A 23,164-nucleotide genomic window follows, 5' to 3' on the forward strand; every position below is an offset into this window, starting at 1 on the left:
TCAGTTGGTCTTAAGAATGTCTAGGTAGGTTGATCAACAGCTGTGACCCAATTAGGAATCCTTCCATAAAGCTTGGGGATATTGTGTTTACCCCAAAAGAATTATGACCCTGAATTTAAGATACTCTGCCTGCCTCCGTGGCATAAGCAGACAGGAAAAACCTGTGTTTCCACTATCATATTTGCAGTAACTGAGAGTTTTAGGAGTAAATAAGGCAGTGGTATGTGTAGTTTTGGTTTCCAAACAATGCAATAATATTGCTTGTTGAGTCCAAACAATAGACTAGAAGAACGATTGGAGAGGAGGAACACAAGGGGAGGTTGTTGAATGCACAACCAAGCGTGGGAAGACTTCTTTGTGGTGGTGTTTGTGCTTCACAATGTTCTTCTCCCTCTCCCTCTCCCCCCCCTCTCTCCCCCCTCCCCCACCCCAACCAAACAATCACCATTGTAGGTAGCTGTAGCAAATTCACTTTGTTTTCCAGGATAAATGTGAAATGTTTCTCCTTTTCTTAGCCCCAAACTTCAAAATTAACCGTTACTGTATTGAATGTCCCTTTATCATGGAATATACAGCTGCTTTATTGTGAGCTTCTTTGTTGTTGTTAGTTGCGAAGTCGTGTCCAACCCATTGTGACCCCATGGACAACATTCCTCCAGGCCTTCCTGTCCTCTACCATCCTCTGGAGTCCGTTTAAGTTCACACCTACTGCTTCGGTGACTCCATCCAGCCACCTCCTTCTCTGTCGTTCCCTTCTTCTTTTGCCCTCCATCGTTCCCAGCATGAGGCTCTTCTCCAGTGAGTCCTTCCTTCTCATCAGGTGACCAAAGCCTTTGAGTTTCCTCTTCAGGATCTGGCCTTCTAAAGAGCAGTCAGGGTTGATCTCCTCTAGGACTGACCGGTTGGATCGCCTTGCAGTCCAAGGGACTCGCAGGCGTCTTCTCCAGCACACGAGTTCAAAGGCCTCCATTCTTTGGCACTCAGCCTTCCTTATGGTCCAACTTGATAAGAAGCAAGTCTATAAGTACCGGTAGTCCTCGACTTACAACAGTCCTTTTAGTGATATTTCAAAGTTAACGATGGCACTGGAAACAAGCGATATAGGACCGTTTGTTGCCCTTGCGACTGTTGCAGCGTTTCCAGGGTCACGCGATCAAAATTCGGATGCTTGGCAACTGACTCGTACTTATGATTGTTGCAGTATCCTGGAGTCGTGTGATCCCCTTTTGCAACCTTCTGGCAAGCAAAGTCAATGTGGAAGCCAGGTTCACTTAACAACTGGGTTACTAACTTCACAACGGCAGGGATTTGCTTAACAACAGTGGCAAGAAAGGTCATAAAAGGGGGCAAAATTCACTTAAAAATGTCTCACTTAGCAACAGAAATTTAGGGCTCAATTGTAGATGAAGCTCAAGGGTTACCTGTATCTTCTTCTCTCTATCTATATATATATATATATATATAAATGGCTGTGTGTGTGTGTGTGTGTGTGTGTGTGTGTGTGCCAGCACAACTCTGGAACGCCTTGAGCAATTTTAACCAAACTTGATACACAGATGACTTATTCTCTGCAAAAATATACTGTGTGGGTAAGACATCCCTAAAACCCCTCAGGGTGTGTGTTCTGTTAAGATACAGCCTGTGGTGCCTTCAAATGGCTTCTACCATACTGCGGTAAAATGGCTTCTACTGTACAGCGCTGTGGAGTTGCAATGTTAACGGTTTGACAGTCAGGGGTGGGTTCCTGCCAGTTCTAAGCTCTTCTATAGAAGAGGTTCCACAAATCTACCGTGCTGTTTAGAACCGGTTCCAGCTCCCTCCCCCCGCCCCTCCCCCCTTGACATCATCAAGATGAAGAGCGAGAGGAGGAATTCTGGGAGTTGAAGTCCACAAGTCTTAAAGCTGTCAAGTTTGAACACCCCTGGGTTTTTTTCTAAAGGGTTAGGGGTGCAAGGGTCTTGTAACCTGACAGCTTTAAGACTTGTGTGGTTCAAATGCCAGAGTTTCTGAGCCAACATTTTGGTTGCTAAGCAAGAGGGTTGTTAAGTGAGTTCCACCACATTTTACAAGTTGGCCACGCCCATCCAGTCACATGGATGGCAAGCCACTCCCACCCAGTCACATGGCTAGCAAGCCACTCCCGCCCACTCACATGACCGGCAAGCCACTCCCACAAAGCAGGCCACAGCTACAGAAGAGGTTCTAAAAAAATTTGAAACCCACCACTGTTCCCAGTACTCCATAAGGGGGCTCCCTCTGGTAAGGGGGAAAATCCAACATTAGAAAGTACGTTTGATTGTGACAATTTCCCTCCTATAAATAAATACCTGGGTAACGCCAGGTTATCGACTAGTAAAAAATAAATACAATTGTTAACTCCAAGCACATTTGGTAGACATTTCCATTTGTGTACGCTATTTTATTTTTGTTTGTTTTCCAGTTGTCTATGCTATTTTTGTTGTTCTTTCTCAAACGCCGGCAAGAAAAATCAACTGTATTTTTGTTCCTTTTCTAGTTATCTTCCGAATACACCGAACAAACGTGTGGCCTGTGCGGCAACTACAACGGCAATCAAGGGGATGATTTTCTCACCCCTTCTGGGCTGGTGGAAACCCTCGTGGAGGACTTTGGAAATTCTTGGAAGCTGAAGGGAGACTGCGAAGATTTGCAAAAACAAGACAGCAATTCCTGTAACCTCAATCCCCGTTTAGGTAGGTGGGCTTACACCCGAAACCTTGTGGGCTGTGATTAAAAATAAATTAATAGCAGTGCGTGCTATTTTGATCCAGCATATACTTTTGTGCACATTAAAGGCAGACGCAATTTTCCGGAGGAAGCGTTTAGGGACAAGAGTCTACTCCAGCTTCAAAATTGGTGGGCTTCAAAAATTTTAGCAAGGGGTCCTCTGCCCGGTTGCTGGGTGGGCGTGGCTTAGTCAGCCTCCTGAACCATGGTGGAGGGTGGCATTTTTGCCCTCCCGGGCTCCGGAGGCTTTCCTTGAGCCTCTGGGGGGGCAAAAATGGCCTCCCCAGGCTCCAGAGGCCCATTTCTGGCCTTTTTGGAAGGCCTGTTTTTTGCCCTCCCCGATCCTCTATGTCTGCCCTGCACTTACCTGCATTCAGAATTGGCCGTGTGGGGACTTGTGGGAGGGGTGGGGTCAGGGGTGGGTTCCTGCTGCCATTACTATCGTTTTGGCATCCGAAAATTTTTGCCTGCTAAAGGGGGAAAAAAATACATTTTTTTCAATGAAGATTATTCTGCCCATGTGCAGAACAGAAAATCAAGATGGCGCCCTTACAGATAGAACCAGTACAGTCATGTGTCCACTGAAATTACTACGTATTCAGCCGTACCGTGCCGTACCGGTAGGAACCCACCTCTGGGCAGGGTGGGGTGGGCGGGGCCATCCAGGAGTGGGATTTGGAGGTTCTCTGAACTGCACAGAATCTTAGCTAGAGATTCTCCCGAACCCCCAGCAGCCCACCCCTGGCCTCCACTCCCTTGCCTGCATTAAATGAAAGCTCTGGTTTTGCACTGGTTTTTTTTTTTGCTTTTAGCAAAGTAAGGACACGATTAAATGCATAAGGAATAATATCCAACATCTTGCACTGAAACAAGTTTTATTAGGGTTATTTTATTCTTTTTTTTTTTCCTGGCTGTGCCCACCTTAGGAATGTTGCTTTGGCAGGCTACATTCCCAAGGCTACATACGCAACAAAAAGATGAAAGGATATGTCTTACCTCTCCCCACTGTGCACAGTTACAAATACTTAACAAGATTTTTTTCTGATCCTCTTTCTTTGCCTGCAATTATCTTTCCCATCGCAGGAAGGTACATCGGTGAAGAAGGTGACCTGTGCCAGCTGGCTTCCTTTTTAGCCAGTTGAGAATATCCAGCATTGAAAGATGTTGTCATGCCTGCAAGCCATGTTTTTGGACTCCAGGCCTGCCATCCTTTCTACTGCCTTCTTTCTATTGTGGGAAAATGGGAGGGAGGGATTATACGGAGTTGGGTGATATGTAGCCATAATAACATTCTTCTTAGAAACTCAAGGTCATCCTGGCCAGAACTGGATGGGTGGAAGCTACCAGTATGGCAGTGGAAGATTGGACCATGTGATGAACGTATGGGTGTTGGGGCAAGATCTTGAACTTTCAACTGGGTGGGGGAAACCGGGGAGCTTTCAGATTTGGGTTTTCCCAGATGTGCCAATATGCGCTCTTAATACATTGGAGCTTTGAGAAACCTTTTGCCTCTGACTCTGATTTAATTTTGGATTCCATTTGGAACCCTGACAGATGTAGTAGGGGAAACCAAGACCTGATGCTAAAACTCTCTTAGAAATACCCCTGAAATTTCATGGAAAATAAAATAAAAAAAGTCATGAAAAATCCGAGTTAGACGGGTGGTTTCAAAATAAAAATAAATCAATAAAATACAGGTAGTCCTCGACTTACAACAGTTCATTCAGTGACCATTTGAAGTAACAACAACACTGAAAAAAAGTGACTTGTGGCCATTTTTCACACTTAATGACCGTTGGAGCATTCCCACCATCACATGATTTACATTCGGATGCTGGACAATGAACTCCCATTGATGACGGTTGCAGTGTCCTGGAGTCGCGCGGTCCTGTTTTGTGACGAGCAACCAGATTCACTTAACAACTGTGTGACTCATTTAAGAATGGCAGTGATTCACTTAACAAACAAGCACCCCCCCCCCCAAAAAAATGGGGTAAAACTCACTTAACAAATTTCTCACTTAGCAACATCAACGTTGGGCTCAATTTTGGTCGTAAGTTGAGGACTGCCTGTAAACCCTCTGTGCCCAAACAGCATGTGACGATTTGCCATTCTTCCTCTGTTGAACCAGAGGTGGTATTCAGCAGGTTCTGACCAGTTCTGGAGAACCGGTAGCGGAAATTTTGAGTAGTTCGGAGAACTGGCAAATACCACCTCTGGCTGGCCCCGCCCCCATCTATTCTCTGTTTCCCAAGTCCCAGATGATTGGGAGGGAATGGGGATTTTACAGTATCCTTCCCCTGCAATACCCAACAAGCCACGCCCAACAAGCCACGCCCACAGAACCGGTAGTAAAAAAAATTGAATCCCACCACTGTGTTGAACCTGCTTTTTCTTGCAGCCAGGTATGCCGAGAGTTCCTGCTCAATTCTGTTGTCACCCGTGTTTGAGCCTTGCCACCACGAGGTCAGCCCTTCTCCCTACCTCAAGAACTGTCGCTATGACGTCTGCTCCTGTACGGATGGGAAAGACTGCTTGTGCATGGCGGTCTCAGCTTACGCCATGGCTTGCGCCCGGAAAGGAGTGATCATCAACTGGAGGAAGCCAGAATTTTGTGGTAGGTGGCTCTCTTGCCCAAATTCACTAAAGTGAGATCTGGGCCTGCATTGCTTATACGTGGTGAAGTTGTGTGAATGTGCAACATTGAAATGTTTCTCATTCACTTCAGGTGGAAGACAAGATTTGTTTTTCAAGGAGGCTATCTATATCTATCTATCTATCTATCTATCTATCTATCTATCTATCTATCTATCTATCCCTCCATCCTTCCATCCCTCAATCAATCCATCCCTCCATCTCCCCATCCCTCCATCCCTCCATCCTTCCCTCTCATCCATCCATCCATCCACCCATTCCAGATAGACATTTATCAGTCTGTCTACCTGTCCATCTATCCCTCCATCCTATCTCTCCCGCCACCCGCCATCCATCCATCCATTCATCTCCCCATCCATCCGTCCTATCCATCCATCCCTCCTTCCCTCCCATCCATCCATCCATCCGTCCGTCCGTCCCAGATAGACATCCAACAGTCTGTCTTCCTGTCCATCTATCCTTCCATCCTACCCCTCCCTCCCACCACCCACCATTGATCCATCCAGTCATCGATCCAGTCATCCATCCATTCATCTCCCCATCCATCCATCCTATCCATCCATCCATCCATCCTATCCATCCATCCATCCTTCCCTCCCTCCCATCCATCCATCCCAGATAGACATCCATCAGTCTGTCTTCCTGTCCATCTATCCCTTCATCCTCCATCCGATCTATCCCCACCTCCCCATCCATCTAAGATAGACCTATCTATAGGTTTGTCTGTCTACCTGTCCATCTATCCCTCCATCCTATCTATCAATCTATCCCTCCCTCCCTCCATCCTATCCACCCCTCCTTTCCTCTAATCCATCCATCCATCTATCCAGATAGACATCTATCAGTCTGTCGACCTGTCCATCTATCTCTCCATCCTCCATCCTATCTATCCCCACCTCCCCATCCACCCACCCAACCAACCATCCATCCATCCATCCATCCATCTAAGATAGATCTATCTCTGTATGTTTGTCTGTCTACCTGTCCATCTACCCCTCCATCCTACCTATCCATCTATCCCTCCCTCCCTCCCATCCTTCCCTCCCTCCTTCCTATCCACCCCTCTTTTCCTCTAATCCATCCATCCATCTATCCCAGATATACATCTATTGGTCTGTCTACCTGTCCATCTATCCTCCATCCTCCATCCTATCTATCCCCACCTCCCCACCCATCTATCCGTCCATCCATCTCAGATAGACATCTATCTCTGTATGTTTGTCTATCTACCTGTCCATCTATTCCTCCCATCCATCCATGCATCCACCCACCCACTCATACTAGGATACTAAATAAAACAATATAAATCATAAGATACAAGCAACCAAGTTGTAGACCTAAGAAGATATGTAATAGAAAAGATGAGAAGAAGAATAGTAATACAGCCTTACTAGATAATAAGATTCTTCATCTAGAATAGAATAGATTCATAGAATTGTAAAGGGACTTCGAGATCTTCTAATCTCACTACCTGACCAAAACAGGAATCCTATCATTTCTGACAAATGATTGCCCAACCTTTTTCTTAAAACCTCCAGCCACAAAGACCCCTCCAACCATTTACAATCTTTAAACTGGCAGAAACCATTGCCTTACGCAACATTAAACCCACATTTTAGCGCTATTTACTTGCTGCAAAGCGTGACATGTTGGACATCACTGCCCCCAAGCCCAAGCGTGAGGAAGGGGCTCTAGGGAACCTGTGAGAGTCACAGCTGGGGTGCCAATGGCCTCCTCCTGAGATAATATGGCCTGGATTAGTTGGGCTAAATGATTGGAAGCTCCTGGCAGAATTGGCCAAGAGGATCATGTTTTCCCGAGACGTATTAAACCACAATAAAGCTTTCTTGTTTTATACTGAGCTTTAGGGGGGGAGGTTTTTTTTTTTAATGGACTCCTTTCAAAATCTATAAGCCTGGAAGCAGAGGGTGAGGCTACCAGTAATGTGCTTTCTGTTCTCTTCTATTATTTATGCTTTTATTGAATGTTTTTTATTATTGTTATTATTCTGAACTTCATAACACTATGCGGCGTTCAGCGGTAGGAGAAGGGGAGAAAAACCAGGGAGGGAATCAAAGATGCTTGGATGGCAAATGCTGTAATTCAACTCGGGCTCCTTCATAATTCATCTTCTGGAGATGCTGCTTCTCTCCATGGTGAAGCTCATCAGGGCTCCCTCAAGTAAAGAGTCTCTCCCCCGCCCCCCAATCACATCCATCAAAACTTCACCACGTAGTTTTGAGACTGCCAGTATCTCCCACCAGAGTAGGGAAAACGTTGCCCTCTCCAATGTATGAGTAGATGGAGATTTGTGTGGGTGTCTGGGTGGGTGTGGGTGTGGGTGTAGGTGATAGATAGATAGATACACAGAGAGAAAGAGAGAGAAAGAGAGAAAGAGAGAGACAGAAAGACAGAGAGAGACAGGGAGAGACAGAGAGACAGAGAGAGACAAGGAGAGAGGGAGACTGAAAGACAGACACACACACACACACAGAAAGACAGAGACAGGCAAGGAGACAGAGACAGAGAAAGAGAGACAGAGACAGAGACAGAGACAGAGAGAAAGACAGAGAGAGGCAGAGAGATAGACACACACAGACAGACAGACAGAGGCAGACACACACACACACACAGATAGAGAGACAGAGACGGAGACACACACACACACACACACACACACACATACAGAAATACAGAGACAGATGGAGATAGAGAGAGAGAAAGAGAGAGAGAGAAAGACAGAGAGAGATAGACAGAGAGAGATAGAGAAAGAGACAGACAGACAGACAGAGACAGAGAGAGACAGGGAGAGAGAGAAAGAGAGAGACAGGGACACACACAGAGAGAATGACAAGGAGAGATAGACAGACAGGGAGAGAGAGAGAGAGACAGAGAGACAAGGAGAGACAGAGACAGGGGGAGAGAGAGGGAGAAAGGGGGAGAGAGAGAGACAGAGAGAGAGATAGAGGGGGAGAGACAGAGAAAGAGAGACAGGGAGAGAGAGAAAGACAAAGAAAGAGAGAGACAGAGAGAGACAAGGAGAGAGAGACAGACAGACACACACGCACACATCAAACATCAACAGCTTTCTGTGGAGAGAGTAAGATTTTCTTCCTGTAGCCAATGGAATAAAACCAAAAGGTCGGCCTTTCATGGCTATTTACTTATTTATTTAAGATAATTTACTGTATATGGCTGCCCACTCCCTTTCAGGCACTCGGGGGGGGGGGGGGGGGGCTTACAATCCGCCTCTCCAAGGTTCTGTCTTACAGCCTTGGTTGTTGGAATCAACTAACGTGGATTGAGTTCTCCAGCTGGTGTCCTTTCCCTGGGTGTCCCATATGTTCCCTGCCCCCACCTGAATGCTAACATTTAAACCAGTTATTTTAATTATCCCAGGAAAGTGGGGGGCTGGCATTCGGGAAGCATCCTCTCTCATTGCAAGAATGCCTCTGGCTCCCGTACAGGCATTCTCAAAGGATGAAGTGGGTTGCTGTTTTGTTTAGTACAGCAGATGCCCAACTCCCAGAAACAGAAAAGCAGAATTGGAAGGGACCTTGGAGGTCTTCTAGTCCAACCCCCTGCCCAGGCAGGAAACCCTACCCCACTTCAGACAAATGGATATCCAACATCTTCTTAAAGACTTCCAGTGTTGGGGCATTCGGAACTTCTGGAGGCAAGCTGTTCCACTGATTAATTGTTCTAACAGTCAGGAAATTTCTCCTCAGTTCTAAGTTGCTTCTCTCCTTGACTAGTTCCCACCCATTGCTTCTTGTCCTAACCTCTGGTTAATTGGAAATAGCTTGACCCCCTCTCCTTTGTGGCATCCCCTGAGATATTGGAAGACTGCTATCATGTCTCCCCTAGCCCAGTGTTGACTTTTCGTCACTGAGTGCCGAAATGAGAGATTGTGCCAGAAAGCTGGAAGAGCAGCTGCATTCTTCTGCTTTCCAGCACACACATGCATGCCAGCCGCCTGGCCTTACGGTTTCTGGCTCGTATGTGGGTGCAAAGACCAACTGGCCGGTGTGCACCTCCCTGGGAGGAGCTTCTATTCACGGCTTCTTGTCCTGCCCTCAAGTGCTTTGGAGAATAAGTTAATCCCATCTACTTCGCGATAGCCCCTTAAATGCTGGAAAGCAACGATCAAGTTATCCATAAGCTTCTCTTTGTTAGATAGAACCAGGGCTGGCTTCTTTCACTGCCGGTTCGCTCAGGAACGTGCTTTGGGGGCGTGCATGCTTGATTCACGCTAAGCGCGCATGTGCAGAAGTAAAGAACAAGATGGCAGTGCCAATAAAACCTGTTCGGGCACGTGTCTGGCCGAGTTGCTACCTATTTAACTGAACCAGGCCGAACCGGTAGGAACCCATCTCTGGATGGAACATACATATTTTTCAGAGTATAAGATGCACCTTTTTCACCCCCCCTAAAAGAGAGTGGAAATGTTGGTGCATCTTATACACCGAATACAGCCATTTTTGGCCTCCAGAAGCCTCATCCCCTGCATCCTATTTTTGGAAAAAACGGGCTATTTTTCATGAAAACGGAAATGTTTTTGCCTTCCCCTAGTCCCCAGAAGCACTCTGCAGGCTTCAGCAGGGCTGGAGGAAGGCAAAAATGTCCCTGATTTTGTGAAAAAAAACTTTTTTTCTTACTTACTTACCAGTGTATAAGACACACCAAATCTTGGTGTGTCTTATACACCGGTGTGTCTTATAGTCTGTAAAATGCAGTAGTTCCTTTAGCTGTTCAATGTTATTATATTTAGCCTTCCAATCTCTTATCATCTTGATTGCCTTTCTCTACACTCTTTCTAGGGCCCAATAGAACAATTTAACTATCAAGTAAACAGAGCTAGAAGATATTTATTTTACAATGTTATCACCCTGGACATGCTAGGAAGTATATTTTTAAAGCCAATAAATATGAATATGAAAACTCAGTGAATGTAAACTTTCTTCTCATCAAGATGTCTAGCTTGACGCTGTTTTGTTTTGTGGCAGAAAAGAGCATAAAGTTGCAACTGCTGCCATCTAGAGTTAAGACTGAGTTGATGAGACTGTAAATTGTAGACATATAAGTTCTGCTAGCATTTTATATCTCTGATGGAAGTTGTTGTGGAGGACACTTTTGGACAATCTGAAAAAAGGTATGAGGGGTGGAGGGGGAGCCACAAATCGTAGCCCAAAAATGATTTTGGAAACCTATTTTTCTGCCTGCTTGAGATTGAAAATGAGGCTGGATGGTAGCAAGAGTGTGGTATCAGTGGGTGGCTTATGTTTTGCTTTTTCACTCACAATATATACATGCCAGAAATAAAAGTTCATTTGCTGATTAGGATCCAAAGTTACCCCTGGAAAATAGAAGAACCTCTTGTGCTGTGTGTTCTTCCTGCAGACATGAAAAAGGTGTCAGCGTTCCAAATATCATGCAGAATTAAATCAGTGTCCAAGGCAGAGCTATCCTTAAAGTTTCAATTTAATAAGACAGACATGTTGGCACATCTGTGGAAACCCCAAATCTAAAAGCTTCCTGGGATTCCACCCAGTGGAAACTTCATGATCTTATCCCCACACCCATCAATTCATCACATGGTCCAATCTTCTTCGGCCACGCTGGCAGGTGCAGAGGTGCGGAGACAAAAGAATGACCTGGGGCTTCTAGAAAGGAATGACAACAACACATTCCCCAATTCTACTCCTTTCTATTCCCTCCTCCCAATTACTACACTAATGAAACAGCATATTGAAATAATAAGAGAGTGTGGCAGGCCAAAGATCCTAAAAAGGAATATGACTGCAGGCCTGACAAAAGGGACAGAAGACAATCAGAAATTTGAAACCCATGATTAAAGGACTCCCAGGGGTAGACCTGCTCTAGCCTCCGTGAGGACAATGTTGGCACAACAAGGAGTTGGTTCCTCCCAGTGGTGGGATTCAAATAATTGAACAACTGGTTCACCCAGAGTCAGGGTGGCTGTCATGGGAGGCGTGGCCCATCCCCATCCTCCAGCTCCACCACACATGGGGGATGATCCCCCCACAATGGCCAACTTGACCCTGGGTGAACCAGTTGTTAAATTACCCCCCTCCCCACTATCAAAGTGTATCCTGGGCACCGTACTGCAATGGAGAAAGGGGAAACAGAGTGGCCGGCATGAGGGAAGGAGGAGCAACAGAGAGAAGAAAGAGGGAAAGCCGCTTTCTCCTTCCTTCACCGTCGCTGCTCCATTGCCCGTTTCTCCACTGCAGCGCAGCGCCCAGGATCCACTTTGACAGTGGGGGTTGGGTAATTTAACAACCGGTTCTTCTGAACCGGTGCGAACTGGCTGAATCCCACTATTGATTCCTCCCATATATTCCCAGAAGTCCAGTATCATCTCCACTTGGATGGCTTCCAGCAATATTGAAGCCCAGAAGAAAAAGAGAAAGTGAGTGAAGGTATACAGCTAGTCCTCAGCGTGCATTCGTTTAGTGACCATTCAAAGTTACGACGGCACTGAAAAAAGTGACGTATGACTTAGGGGAGGTTTAGATATGAATTGATTGAGTAGTAACTCCAAACACTCTATGAGCCATTTTTTTAATTGTTTTACAGCCATGAGTTGTCCAGAAGGCCAACTTTACCAGCAGTGTGGAAGTCCATGCAATCAGACCTGCCGGTCTCTCGCCCATCCGGACACAGATTGCCATGAATTTTGCACCGAGGGTTGTTTCTGTCCCTTTGGGATGTACCTGGATCAGCAGGGGGATTGTGTGCCCAGATCCCAGTGCTCTTGCTACTACGATGGTGAGATCTTTCAGCCGGATGACGTCTTCTCCGATCACCACACCATGTGGTAAGTGCTATGGAACCTGGGTTTGAATTTGCATGGAGAAGTGTCGAATCTTAACTCCCTTTTATCCAATTTTGGTTATTGTTCTGATCCAGGCTTCCTTAGAAAGCAAGAAGCAAAGTCTTGTTCCCGGCAAAGCCCCTTTTATTTACACCAGGGGTGTCCAAACTTGGCAACTTTAAGACTTGTGGACTTCAACTCCCAGAATTCCCCAGCCAGCTGGCTGGGGAATTCTGGGAGTTGAAGTCCACAAGTCTTAAAGTTGCCAAGTTTGGACACCCCTGATTTACACGATGTGAATTCCTTTCATTCCCAGTCAGCAAGGCTTGGCAAACAGATTTTCAGAGGAATATTTATCAACACGAACCTTATCTCGCTTGGTGAGCTGCCAGATAACTAGTTTCCAAGCGCAGGGCAAGGCAAAACGTGGCACAGAGTCTCTTATAGTCACAAACAGAACTTTCCACTTGAAATGACCGAAGGAACGAATTGTGTCCCTCAAAAGCCCACTCCCTGTTCGATCCTCTTTTGTTTCCTATAGGAGGGACCAATCACCTCCAAGGTGTGGCTTTACTCCTAAGTTAACCCTGCTTATTTAGTTCTTGTCTTCTGGCAGCTCTTTGCATGCACCCACTGGGAACAAGCTCCAGCTATTCCTCTGCCTCACTGCTGTCTATCTCCCTTTCTGCCTCTGATGCAGAGCCCTCTCTGAGCTTCCCTCAGCTCCCAGGACTGGCCCATGTTCCTCCCCCACCTCCTCACTGTCTGGCTCTGTTCCCGGTTCTGCTGGCTGCCCGTGGGCCACAATACTTATACACTGATCAAAATTTATGATGAATGGTTGCAGGAACTGGGTATGTCTAGTCTAGCAAAGAGAAGGACTAGGAGTGACATGATAGCAGTCTTCCAATATTTGAGGGGCTGTCGCAGGGAATAGAGGGTCTACCTATTGCCTGAAATGGTATAGTGTTTCTGTCCTGCCTCCCCCCCCCCCTCCGGCCTGTGAGTAACGCAGACACAGGCTTGGCTGTTTGCCAGTCTTTATTCACAGCAATTGCAATCCTGTTGGCTGAAAGCCCGGGCACGACTCACTTGCAAGAAGGGTTGGCAGCAACCCAAGTCAAGCAGAATGGAATACAAGGCAGACCAGACAAGAACTTCTCCAGATTGTTACGAATGGTTGTGTCCTGCAAAAGGACCCCTCCCAACGTCTCTTATTATATACTCCCTTGGGAGGGGCCAAGCCACAACCACCTACGCTTGATTATGAGTCTGTCTCCAATACTGCTGGTTCCGTTTCTCCGCCCTTCTTTGCCTGGCGTCAGGGACAAACTGCCTTTGATCTTCCCCATTGCTCCATGCCTCAGGCGCCTCCTGGTGGCCAACCAGCCTCTCTGGTCCCTGCTCTGGGTCTGAACCCTGCCCAGGGTCCTCCACATCTTCCATAGCAGACTCATAGGGTTCCTCGCTATCCATGTCCATCAGCAGCTCAAACGGATCCTGCTGGGCCACAACAGGTTTCCTACCTATGCAGTGGGGTGGACTAGAAGACTTCCAAGGTCCCTTCCAACCTTGTTAATCTATTCTATTCTATTCTATTCTATTCTATTCTATTCTATTCTATTCTATTCTATTCTATTCTATTCTATTCTATTCTATTCTATTCTATTCTATTCCATTCCATTCCATTCCATTCCATTCCATTCCATTCCATTCCATATTTGCTATGTTATGCTATACTATGCTATGTAATAGCAGATGTGGATAAATTGAGAGAACCAACCTAGAACTAATGAGAAATTTCTTGACAGAACAATTAATTATTATTATTATTATTATTATTATTATTATTATTATTATTATTATTATTATTATTATTATTATTATTATTATTATTATTATTATTATTATTATTATTATTATTATTATTTATTCACATTTCTAAACTGCCCCCTCTCCCAAAAAGGGACTTGGGGCAATCAGTGGAACAGCTTGCCTTCAGAGGTTGTGGATTCTCCATTACTGGAGGTCTATTTCTCAAACATTCAGGACATGATTGTCCCAAAGATGCCCCACACTCATTTGCACTATTGAAGTGACCTTGAGGGCACAGATAAATGTCCAAGTGGCCTCAGGAATTCTCAGAGAGAGTGCTAATGACCGGATGACTGCGAGGAGGATAAATCCTTCCATTCTCCACCAGTCTTCATTCTCCAGTCAGTCTTCTCTGACTCTTCAGTCAGAACTGAAGATGCTTCTTGGATGAGAATCGAAACGTCTTCAAGAAAAAAATACAAAGTCCAGTTGCTTTTCGAAAAAGCTCCATCCCTGGAGGTTTTTAAGAAGAAATCAAGACAGCCATTTGTCCAGAATAGTTTATGGTCTCCTGCTTGAACCGTGGGTTGGATTAGAAGACCTTCAGGTGGCATTCAGCCAGTTCTGACCAGTTCTGGAGAACCGGTAGCAGAAATTTTGAGTAGTTCGGAGAACTGGCAAATACCACCTCTGGCTGGCCCCACCCCTATCTATTCACTGCCTCCCGAGTCCCAGCTGATCGGCTGGGACTTCTTCTGTTGCCCTACACAGGAGAACAGAGCTGGAAAGCAGATTAGTGGGGCGGGGAGGGAATGGGCATTTTGCAGTATCCTTTCCCTGCCACGCCCACCATGGCCAGCCACACAACTGGGCAGAGAACCCCTTGCTAAAAATTTTGAAGCCCACCCCTGCTCTTGCTACTCGTAACGTGCCCTGCCGTCCAATGTCCATTTTCCCAAGATTTCCCAAGATTTCTGCAAAATATGTTTTGGCCTCTAGCACTGGTATGTTTGAAGGCTGAAGGTCGTTGACCCCAGAGGTCAACCAGGAAAGTCCAAGGTGGTTAAGGAAGACATGGCCATTATTTTTAAAGCCTTCTGCGTCTTTCTCTTTCCAGCTACTGTGAAAATGGCATCATGCACTGCAGCTCCCAAAGACTTCCAGGAAGTTTCCTTCCAGATGTTCTCTTCCAAACTCATCGTTCTGCCAGGGGTAAGTCTGCTTTTTGACACGTGCCTCTCTTGTTGTTTTTCTGCCTGCCTTTCTGTTATTGGCTTCTTGTTTTGCATGGAAGGAGGAACGGGGCACGGAAGAGCTTTGCCGTGAATTAATTTTCACGCCAAAAACTGGATCTGGGACTTCAATGAACTTAAACTTCAGTCTATATGAACATTTAAGTTCAAGGAATTAGGTTTTTCCCCCCTGTCTATCCTGTCTATTATCTTGAAATTTGATTAAAAAAATACTATTTGTCTACTTTTTGAGATGTTTTTAATTGGTTGGAATTTTTGCTTTGGCTTCCTTTGAGCTTTTTCCTACTACAATTTTCTATTGTTTCTTCTTCTTCCTCCTCCTCTTCTTCTTTTTCTTCTTTTTCTTTTTCTTTTTCTTTTTCTCCTCCTCCTCCTCCTCCTCCTCCTCCTTCTTCCTCCTCCTCCCCTCCTCCTCCTTCTCCTCCTCCTCCTTCCTCTCCTCCCCCTCCCCCCCCCACTGTGACTTTTTATCTTTTAGTTTTTTAAGGATTGCTTCAGCTGAGTCGATTGTTTTCTTTCATATATGGAAATAATGGTTTCTTTCTCTTGTTCACCATGTCTTAAAAACAACAAAAAAAATGTCCTTAGATGAACTTCGGAAAGGAGACCGTTGCCTTGAGTGCTTGGCTTTAAAAAATAATCAATCACTTATATTCTTCCACTCATCTTTATAATAATGTATCAAAAGTTACTAAGGAGGAAATCCACTTTAAAAAAAAAATAGTGCAGCTCCCCTAAAGTTTACATTTGACCATACTGTTTGCCTAGCTGCATCCTTATCTCTGCAGGAAATAATATCCATTGCCAATTTGTGAAAACAGGAAAAAGCCCCTAGTGATAATGGTTTCATTAGGAGCATAAAACCGTTGTGGATTTTTAGCTTTCTTTAGAGCCTCATCACTAAACTGTTCGGAATAAAGGATCTCTGTTTTCTCTTAATGGGTGGCAAGGTGGCTCAGCAGGTAAGACGCTGGTATTGTAGTCTGGAAAGCGGGCAGCCTAGGTTCGAGACCCGAGTGCCACGGGATGGAGTGAGTTCCTGTCCTCGCTCCAGCTCCTGCCAACCTAGCAGTTCAAAAGCATGCAAACGCGAGTAGATAAACAGGTACCTCTTTGATGTGAAGGTAAATAGTGCTCCATGACATCATGCCGGCCACATGACCATGGAGATGTCTTCGGACAGCACTGGCTCAATGGATTTGAAATGGAGATGAGCACTGCCCCTTAGAGTCGACAACAACTAGCAAAGTAAAATCTGCAGGGATTCCTTTATCTTAGGGGTGTCAAACTCCCGGTGTCATGTTGTTGTCACATGTGACAGATCGTGAATTTTCCCCCTTCACTAAATGGGGGTGGGCATAGTCAGACCGTGATGCATCCGGCTGTGGGCTGAGAGTTTGACACCCCTGCTTTACTTCATCTTCTTTTTATAAATCTTATATAATTATGAGTTTGAAAATTCTGCTCAGCGTAAGCTATTTCCCAATCTTCTTAGAAGTTGAGCCAAAACGTCGACAGCAATTTTGCGGTATAACTACAGGTGATATTTAATTATCTGTTTCAACACTCTTGTCTTATGAAAGGTTGACAAAGCTTCAGATAATATCAGATGAATTATTAATAACCTATCAGTAAAAGTGAAATTGGCAATGGTGCTTTGGCTAAATGTGGAAAAAGCCTTTGATATGTTACAGGGGAATGCTTAAAAGCAAGTTTTGGCAAAATCATTTCCCTGCTTTTATTTTGATTGGATTCAAACCTGTTATGAACCTTTTCTGAGGATATTATAAATGGCATAATCCTCGCATTAGTCAAAATGTCTTAGGAATGCTGACCCTTGATCTAGTGTTCTATTTAATTCGATATCAGAACCATTCACCAGTGGGTTTCACTTATTTTACAACCAGTTCACTGCGTGCTCGCTTTGCTTGTGCACACGCCTTCCACACATGTGCTTTTCTTGTATGTGCGCCTTCCACGCATGTGCTTTGCTTGTATGTGCGCCTTCCATGCATGTGCTTTGCTTGTACATGCACCTTACACGCATGTGCTTTCCTTTTACATGCGCCTTCCATGCATGTGCTTTGCTTGTACATGTGCCTTTCATGTATGTGCTTTGCTTGTATGTGCTTCTTCCACGCAAGTGCTTTGTACATGTGCCTACCACGCATGTGCTTTGCTTGTGCGCACACCTTCCATGCATGTGCTTTGCTTGTACATGTGCCTTCCATGCATGTGCTTTGCTTGCACATGAACCTTCCATGCATGTGCTTTGCTTGTATGTGCGTCTTCCATGCAAATGCATTGCTTGTACATGCACCTTCCACGCATGTGCTTTGCCTGTATGTGCGCCTTCCGCTCATGCACCCAGCCTCAAAAACATGGCTAAATAGGATACCATAGTGCCGGGTGGGTGGGCTGGACCACCCTCAATCTCCCCTACCCATTTGCCTGAAATGGTCCAATCCAGTTGAATGCCACCTCTGGAACCATTGGCCTATTCTGCTAAGCAAGCACAAGATTTTGGGCATAAAAGCAGCTGGAGATGTTTAAGGTGTTATTGTCAATGAGGAATTTTATATTCTAAAATGTATTGCTCTAGTACAATGCGTGGGTAATTTTTAAGACTATCCAGGTAAGTCTCACGTACTTCTTACCCTAGCTCTAACATCCAGCTATCAAACTTAAATTGTTATTTGTTCTTCATATTTTTTTTAATATTCTCAATAAGCATCCCAATGAAACTTTTTTTCTTGTGGGTGTTCATATATCAAGCAATATTACAGCAAGAGTGTTAACGTTGGGCGCGCAATTTCATGTCTGTTTCTCTAGATAACCTAAGTGGCCAAGCCTAAATCATTACAAGCACAATTAGAAAATCAGTAGGTGAGCCCTTCCAAATGATGGAAATCTTTGGCACCAATTTTAATCAAATTTGCAAATTTACTAGCCAAAGGGTCCCTGTTCCCACTAAGGCTCCTGTATTTCAAATGTTCCAGAGGTCCCATATATGCTGTTCCCAGGCTGTGTGTGTTTGTGTGTGTGTGTGTGTGTGTGTGTGTGTGTGTACACTTATATATAAAGAAAAGAAACATCTAATAAATGAATAGATGGAGAAATAGATTTCTTCTCTTGATGATTGACGCCTAATTCCACCTATCCCACCTCAGTCCTATTTCTAAATTTTTAAGATTGGTTTTAAGGTCTGTTTTTTAATTTTTATAAATTGTACAGGGGTTGTTTAATTTCATTTTTACCTATGTGTATGATTGTTTGTATGTTTTTAATTTTTTCCTGTACACCGCCCCGAGTCCCTCCGGGGAGAGGGGGCGGTCTAGAAATTTAATAAATAAATAAATAAATTAATTAATGATGCCTTTCTTCCCATCACCTTTACCTTCTTTAATAAAATAGAGTTTTTCTTATATTTCTTAATCTACTAATTCATTTGGAGATCCTATTCAATTGTGCTGACCGATGGGATGGCGTAGATATGGAGCTCTCGCCTCACAATCAGGAGGCCGTGAGTTGGATCCTAGATACTGGCAGGTATTTCTCTCTCTGGACGCAAGGAGAAAATATCTGCTGTGAACTCTGCATAGGCGTCAAGAAGGGCATGCGGCCAGTAAATGCTCAGCTCCATTCAGTTACCTGACTCCACCTGATGCAAGCCATGACAGAGTCATTAAAAGAAACAAAAGTCCTATTAAATTATGCTGTGTTTTGTCTGGGACTCCTCCCAATTCTACGTTACATTTCTATTTTTGCATCTGATTTTCTCTTTAATAGCTTAATATCTTTTCAACATACATTGCTTAGCAGTTTTACTACCAGCAGTGCAACTGCGTATTTGCCACTGCAATCGTCCTGATGTAACCTTGTCGTTTACTTTCTAAGTCTTTACAAGAGTTTTTTTTTTTCTTGGACTGACCATGCCTTTTGTTCTTTCCTCAAAGCAAAGCGGAGTGTCTCTTGCAAGCATCCGATGACCATGTTTGTCTGTCCGGCAAATGACCCAAGAGTGAAAGGAGTGGAATGTATGAAGACCTGTCAGAATTATGATCTGGGCTGCGTCAGTCACGGATGCATCTCGGGTTGCCTCTGCCCAACTGGATGGGTAAGAAAGTTGAGGGGCTTCAAGAAAAAGTCTGCAGGAACCAACCTACTCATTCTTCTAGCCTTTATTTATGTATTTGTTTGTCTATTTATCTATTTATCTGTCTATTTACTTATTTACGTATTTACGTATTTACATATTTACTTATTTACTTATTTACGTATTTACGTATTTACGTATTTACGTATTTACTTATTTACTTTATTACTTTGTTACTTTGTTATTACTTTATTACTTTGTTACTTTGTTACTTTGTTACTTTGTTATTACTTTATCACTTTATCACTTTATCACTTTATCACTTTATCACTTTATCACTTTATCACTTTATCACTTTATCACTTTATTATTTATTTACTTATTTACTTATTTACCGAGTCCCTACGGGGAGAGGGGGCGGTCTATAAATTAAATAAACTATAAACTATAACTATAACTTATTTACTTATTTACTTATTTACTTATTTACTTACTTACTTACTTACTTTATTACTTTATTACTTTATTACTTTATTACTTTATTACTTTATTACTTTATTACTTTATTACTTTATTACTTTATTACTTTATTACTTTATTACTTTATTACTTTATTACTTTATTACTTTATTACTTTATTACTTTATTACTTTATTACTTTATTACTTTATTACTTTATTACTTTATTACTTTATTACTCAAACTTTTGCCATCACTGAGCTAGAGTGTCTTAGTGTATTGCTCAGATCTGGCAATTTGGCTCGATTCACTCAGTGAGTGAACAATGTATTAACAACGAACACAAGGAGTGTGATGTCTCAGCAGTTAAAGATGCTGAGCTTCATCTGGAAAACTGCCAGCCAGGGTTCGGGACCCGAGTTTGCACAATGGGATGAGTGCCTGTTCTCGCCTCAGCTCCTGTCTGTCTAGCAGTTTGAAAACACGTGAATGTGAGTAGATTAGTAGGTACCATTTTGTGGGAAAGCAACGTCATTCCATGCACTTTGGCCTATAGTTATGTTGGTCACATGAACACGGAAAATATGTTCAGACAACGCTGGGCAAGAAATGGAGATGAGTAATGCCTCCTAGAGTCGAATATGACTAGATAGGGGAAACCTTTACCTTTATAATGTGAATACAGCACAGGGATAGAGTGGAGTGGAGTGGAGTGGAGTGGAACGGAATGGAATAGAATAGAATAGAGAGTTGGAAGGGACCTTGGAGGTCTTCTAGTCCAGCCCCCTGTTTAGGCAGGAAACCCTATACCATTTCAGACAAATTGCTATCCAACATCTTCTTAAAAACTTCCAGTGTTGGAGCATTTACAACTTCTGGAGGCAAGTTGTTCCACTGATTAATTGTTCTAACTGTAGGACATTTCTCCTCAGTTCCAAGTTGCTTCTCTCCTTGATTAATTTCCACCCATTGCTTCTTGTCCTGCCCTCAGGTGCTTTGGAGCATAGCTTGACTCCCTCTTCTTTGTGGCAACCCCTGAGATATCGGAACACTGCTGTCATGTCTCCCCTAGTCCTTCTTTTCATCAACCTACCTCAGTTCTCTCAAAGTAACATCTGTCCTCTCAAAGATCCAATGGCTTGTGTGAATGTACAGCTACGGGCTTAAAGAAGTCAAAATGGCAACGGCAGCTACACAACTGAATGCCTTCACAGTTCTGGAGTTGCAAAATTATCTGATGGGACCCAAATGGATAAAGTAGGAGTAGAATTTTATTGCCACTAGAGGGCAATATTGTTCACCTTTAAAAAAACTGTTTAACTTCTCTCCTTTAAAACTTAGGAGCAATTTGGAATTAAATCTGTGCGTCAAAAACGAAGGGGAAATTTTCCAGGGAAGGTTCAGAATATCCAGAGTGTTAGAACGGAATTAAAATCTCATTAGTTGCTTCAGGCTGCAGGTCATAGTTCATATTTTTTAACCAGCTGTGCTTCCCATTTGTCGATCCAGAGTTTTGAGCTGGACTTGGACTGGTGAAAAAATAATCAGTCAATTTAATACGTCAAATAACTCTCCAACCATGGCCAGATGCTCTTACGATGTTAAATATTACTAAAACCTAATCATCAGTAGGTTCAGTGTTTTTCTAATTAACAGAACAGTTACTGCGCAAGAAGAATTGAATAATTTCTTTAGGTAAAGGTGCAGGTTCCCCTCATACATATGTGCTAGTCGTTCCCGACTCTAGGGGGCGGTGCTCATCTCCGCTTCAAAGCTGAAGAGCCAGCGCTATACAAAGACGTCTCCATGGTCATGTGGCCAGCATGGCTAAACGCCAAAGACACACGGAACGCTGTTACCTTCCCACCAAAGGTGGTTCCTATTTTTCTACTTGCATTTTTTACATGCTTTCAAACTGCTAGATTGGCAGAAGCTGGGACAAGTAACGGGAGCTCACTCTGTTACAGGGCGCTAGGGATTCGAACCGCCGAACTGCTGACCTTTGTGATCGACAAGCTCAGTGTCTTAGCCACTGAGCCACCGCGTCTCTAGATGAACAATACATTCTTCATTTATTTTTATGGAGAACCACCAAAATCACGACACCATCCATTTAAAAATATAATTATGTTGCATTTGCTTTATTCCAGTTTTAACCATAATTTTCAAAGATATTTGTGGGAAATAACAGCAGATTATTTCCCATTTTTTGGTGTCCCTCCATAGTCTGGCCTCCTTAATTTCAGCTCTAGCCATGGAAGGTTGTCCATTAATAATTATGATTTACGGTGTTCCATCCACCTGGCCAATTTCTCAATTTGTTCAGCAGACAAATGGTTTAAATGTAACTCATTATTAAAACACGCTTCATTGGATTAATTTAATTTCTTTAATTTAATTTCGCTTTTACAAATAGTGAATTCAGTAAACTGCACTTAAGCCAATAAATTAAGCCAATGGTGGTTTAGTGCACACGCCAGCCAAGCACCGTCGTAAGAGGAGTTTTGAAAAATAGCTGAGGAGGGGAACAATTCTCTGCTCTTCATTTTGGAATGACACCATAAAGACTTTTAAAAAAAGAATATGTCACCAGGCTCAGCTGCTTAGCTTTGTGAGACACCAGGGGTGGGTTCCTGCCAGTTCTAACCTCTTCTATAGAAGAGGTTCCACAAATCTACCGTGCCGTTTGGAATCGGTTCCAGCTCCCTCCCTCCCCCCGTCCGTCCGCACATCATCAAGATGAAGAGCGAGAGGAGGAATTCTGGGAGTTGAAGTCCACAAGTCTTAAAGCTGTCAAGTTTGAACACCCATGGGGTTTTTTTTCTAAAGGGTTAGGGGTGCAAGGGCCTTGTAACTTGACAGCTTTAAGACTTGCACGCTTCAATGCCAGAGTTCCTGAGACAATATGACTGGAGGAGGAATTCTGGGAGTTGAAGTCCACAAGCCTTAAAGCTGTCAAGTTTGAACACCCCTGAGGGTTTTTTTTTTCTAAAGGGCTAGGGGTGCAAGGGTCTTGTAACCTGACAGTTTTAAGACTTGCGTGCTTCAAATGCCAGAGTTTCTGAGCCAACATTTTGATTGCTATGCTAAGCAAGAGTGTTGTTAAGTAAGTTTCACCACATTTTACAAGTTGGCCACGCCCATCCAGTCATATGGTCGGCAAGCCACTCCCACAAAGCAGGCCACACCTACAGAAGAGGTTCTTAAAAAATTTGAAACCCATCACTGTGATATACATATACCTAGTTACATATATATCTAACCAACCCAGCAGGGCAAGGATACGGGGAATGTCTACGAAGA

At 43.9% G+C, this 23,164-nt stretch overlaps 1 protein-coding gene across 2 annotated transcripts in view; it reads left to right on the plus strand.

The window, feature by feature from the left end:
• The window catches only part of VWF (von Willebrand factor), a 173,055-nt gene that overhangs the window by 53,030 nt on the left and 96,861 nt on the right, over window positions 1–23,164 (plus strand). For both annotated transcript variants that reach the window (XM_081957932.1, XM_081957933.1), the window contains 5 exons: window positions 2,516–2,711; window positions 5,147–5,362; window positions 12,001–12,241; window positions 15,171–15,265; window positions 19,263–19,423. In XM_081957932.1, the coding sequence (XP_081814058.1) occupies window positions 2,516–2,711; window positions 5,147–5,362; window positions 12,001–12,241; window positions 15,171–15,265; window positions 19,263–19,423 (909 nt within the window). The remainder of the gene's footprint in view (window positions 1–2,515; window positions 2,712–5,146; window positions 5,363–12,000; window positions 12,242–15,170; window positions 15,266–19,262; window positions 19,424–23,164) is intronic.

Source organism: Natrix helvetica (genome assembly GCF_964273705.1).
Source record: "Natrix helvetica genome assembly, chromosome: 6".
Lineage (NCBI taxonomy): Eukaryota > Metazoa > Chordata > Lepidosauria > Squamata > Natricidae > Natrix > Natrix helvetica.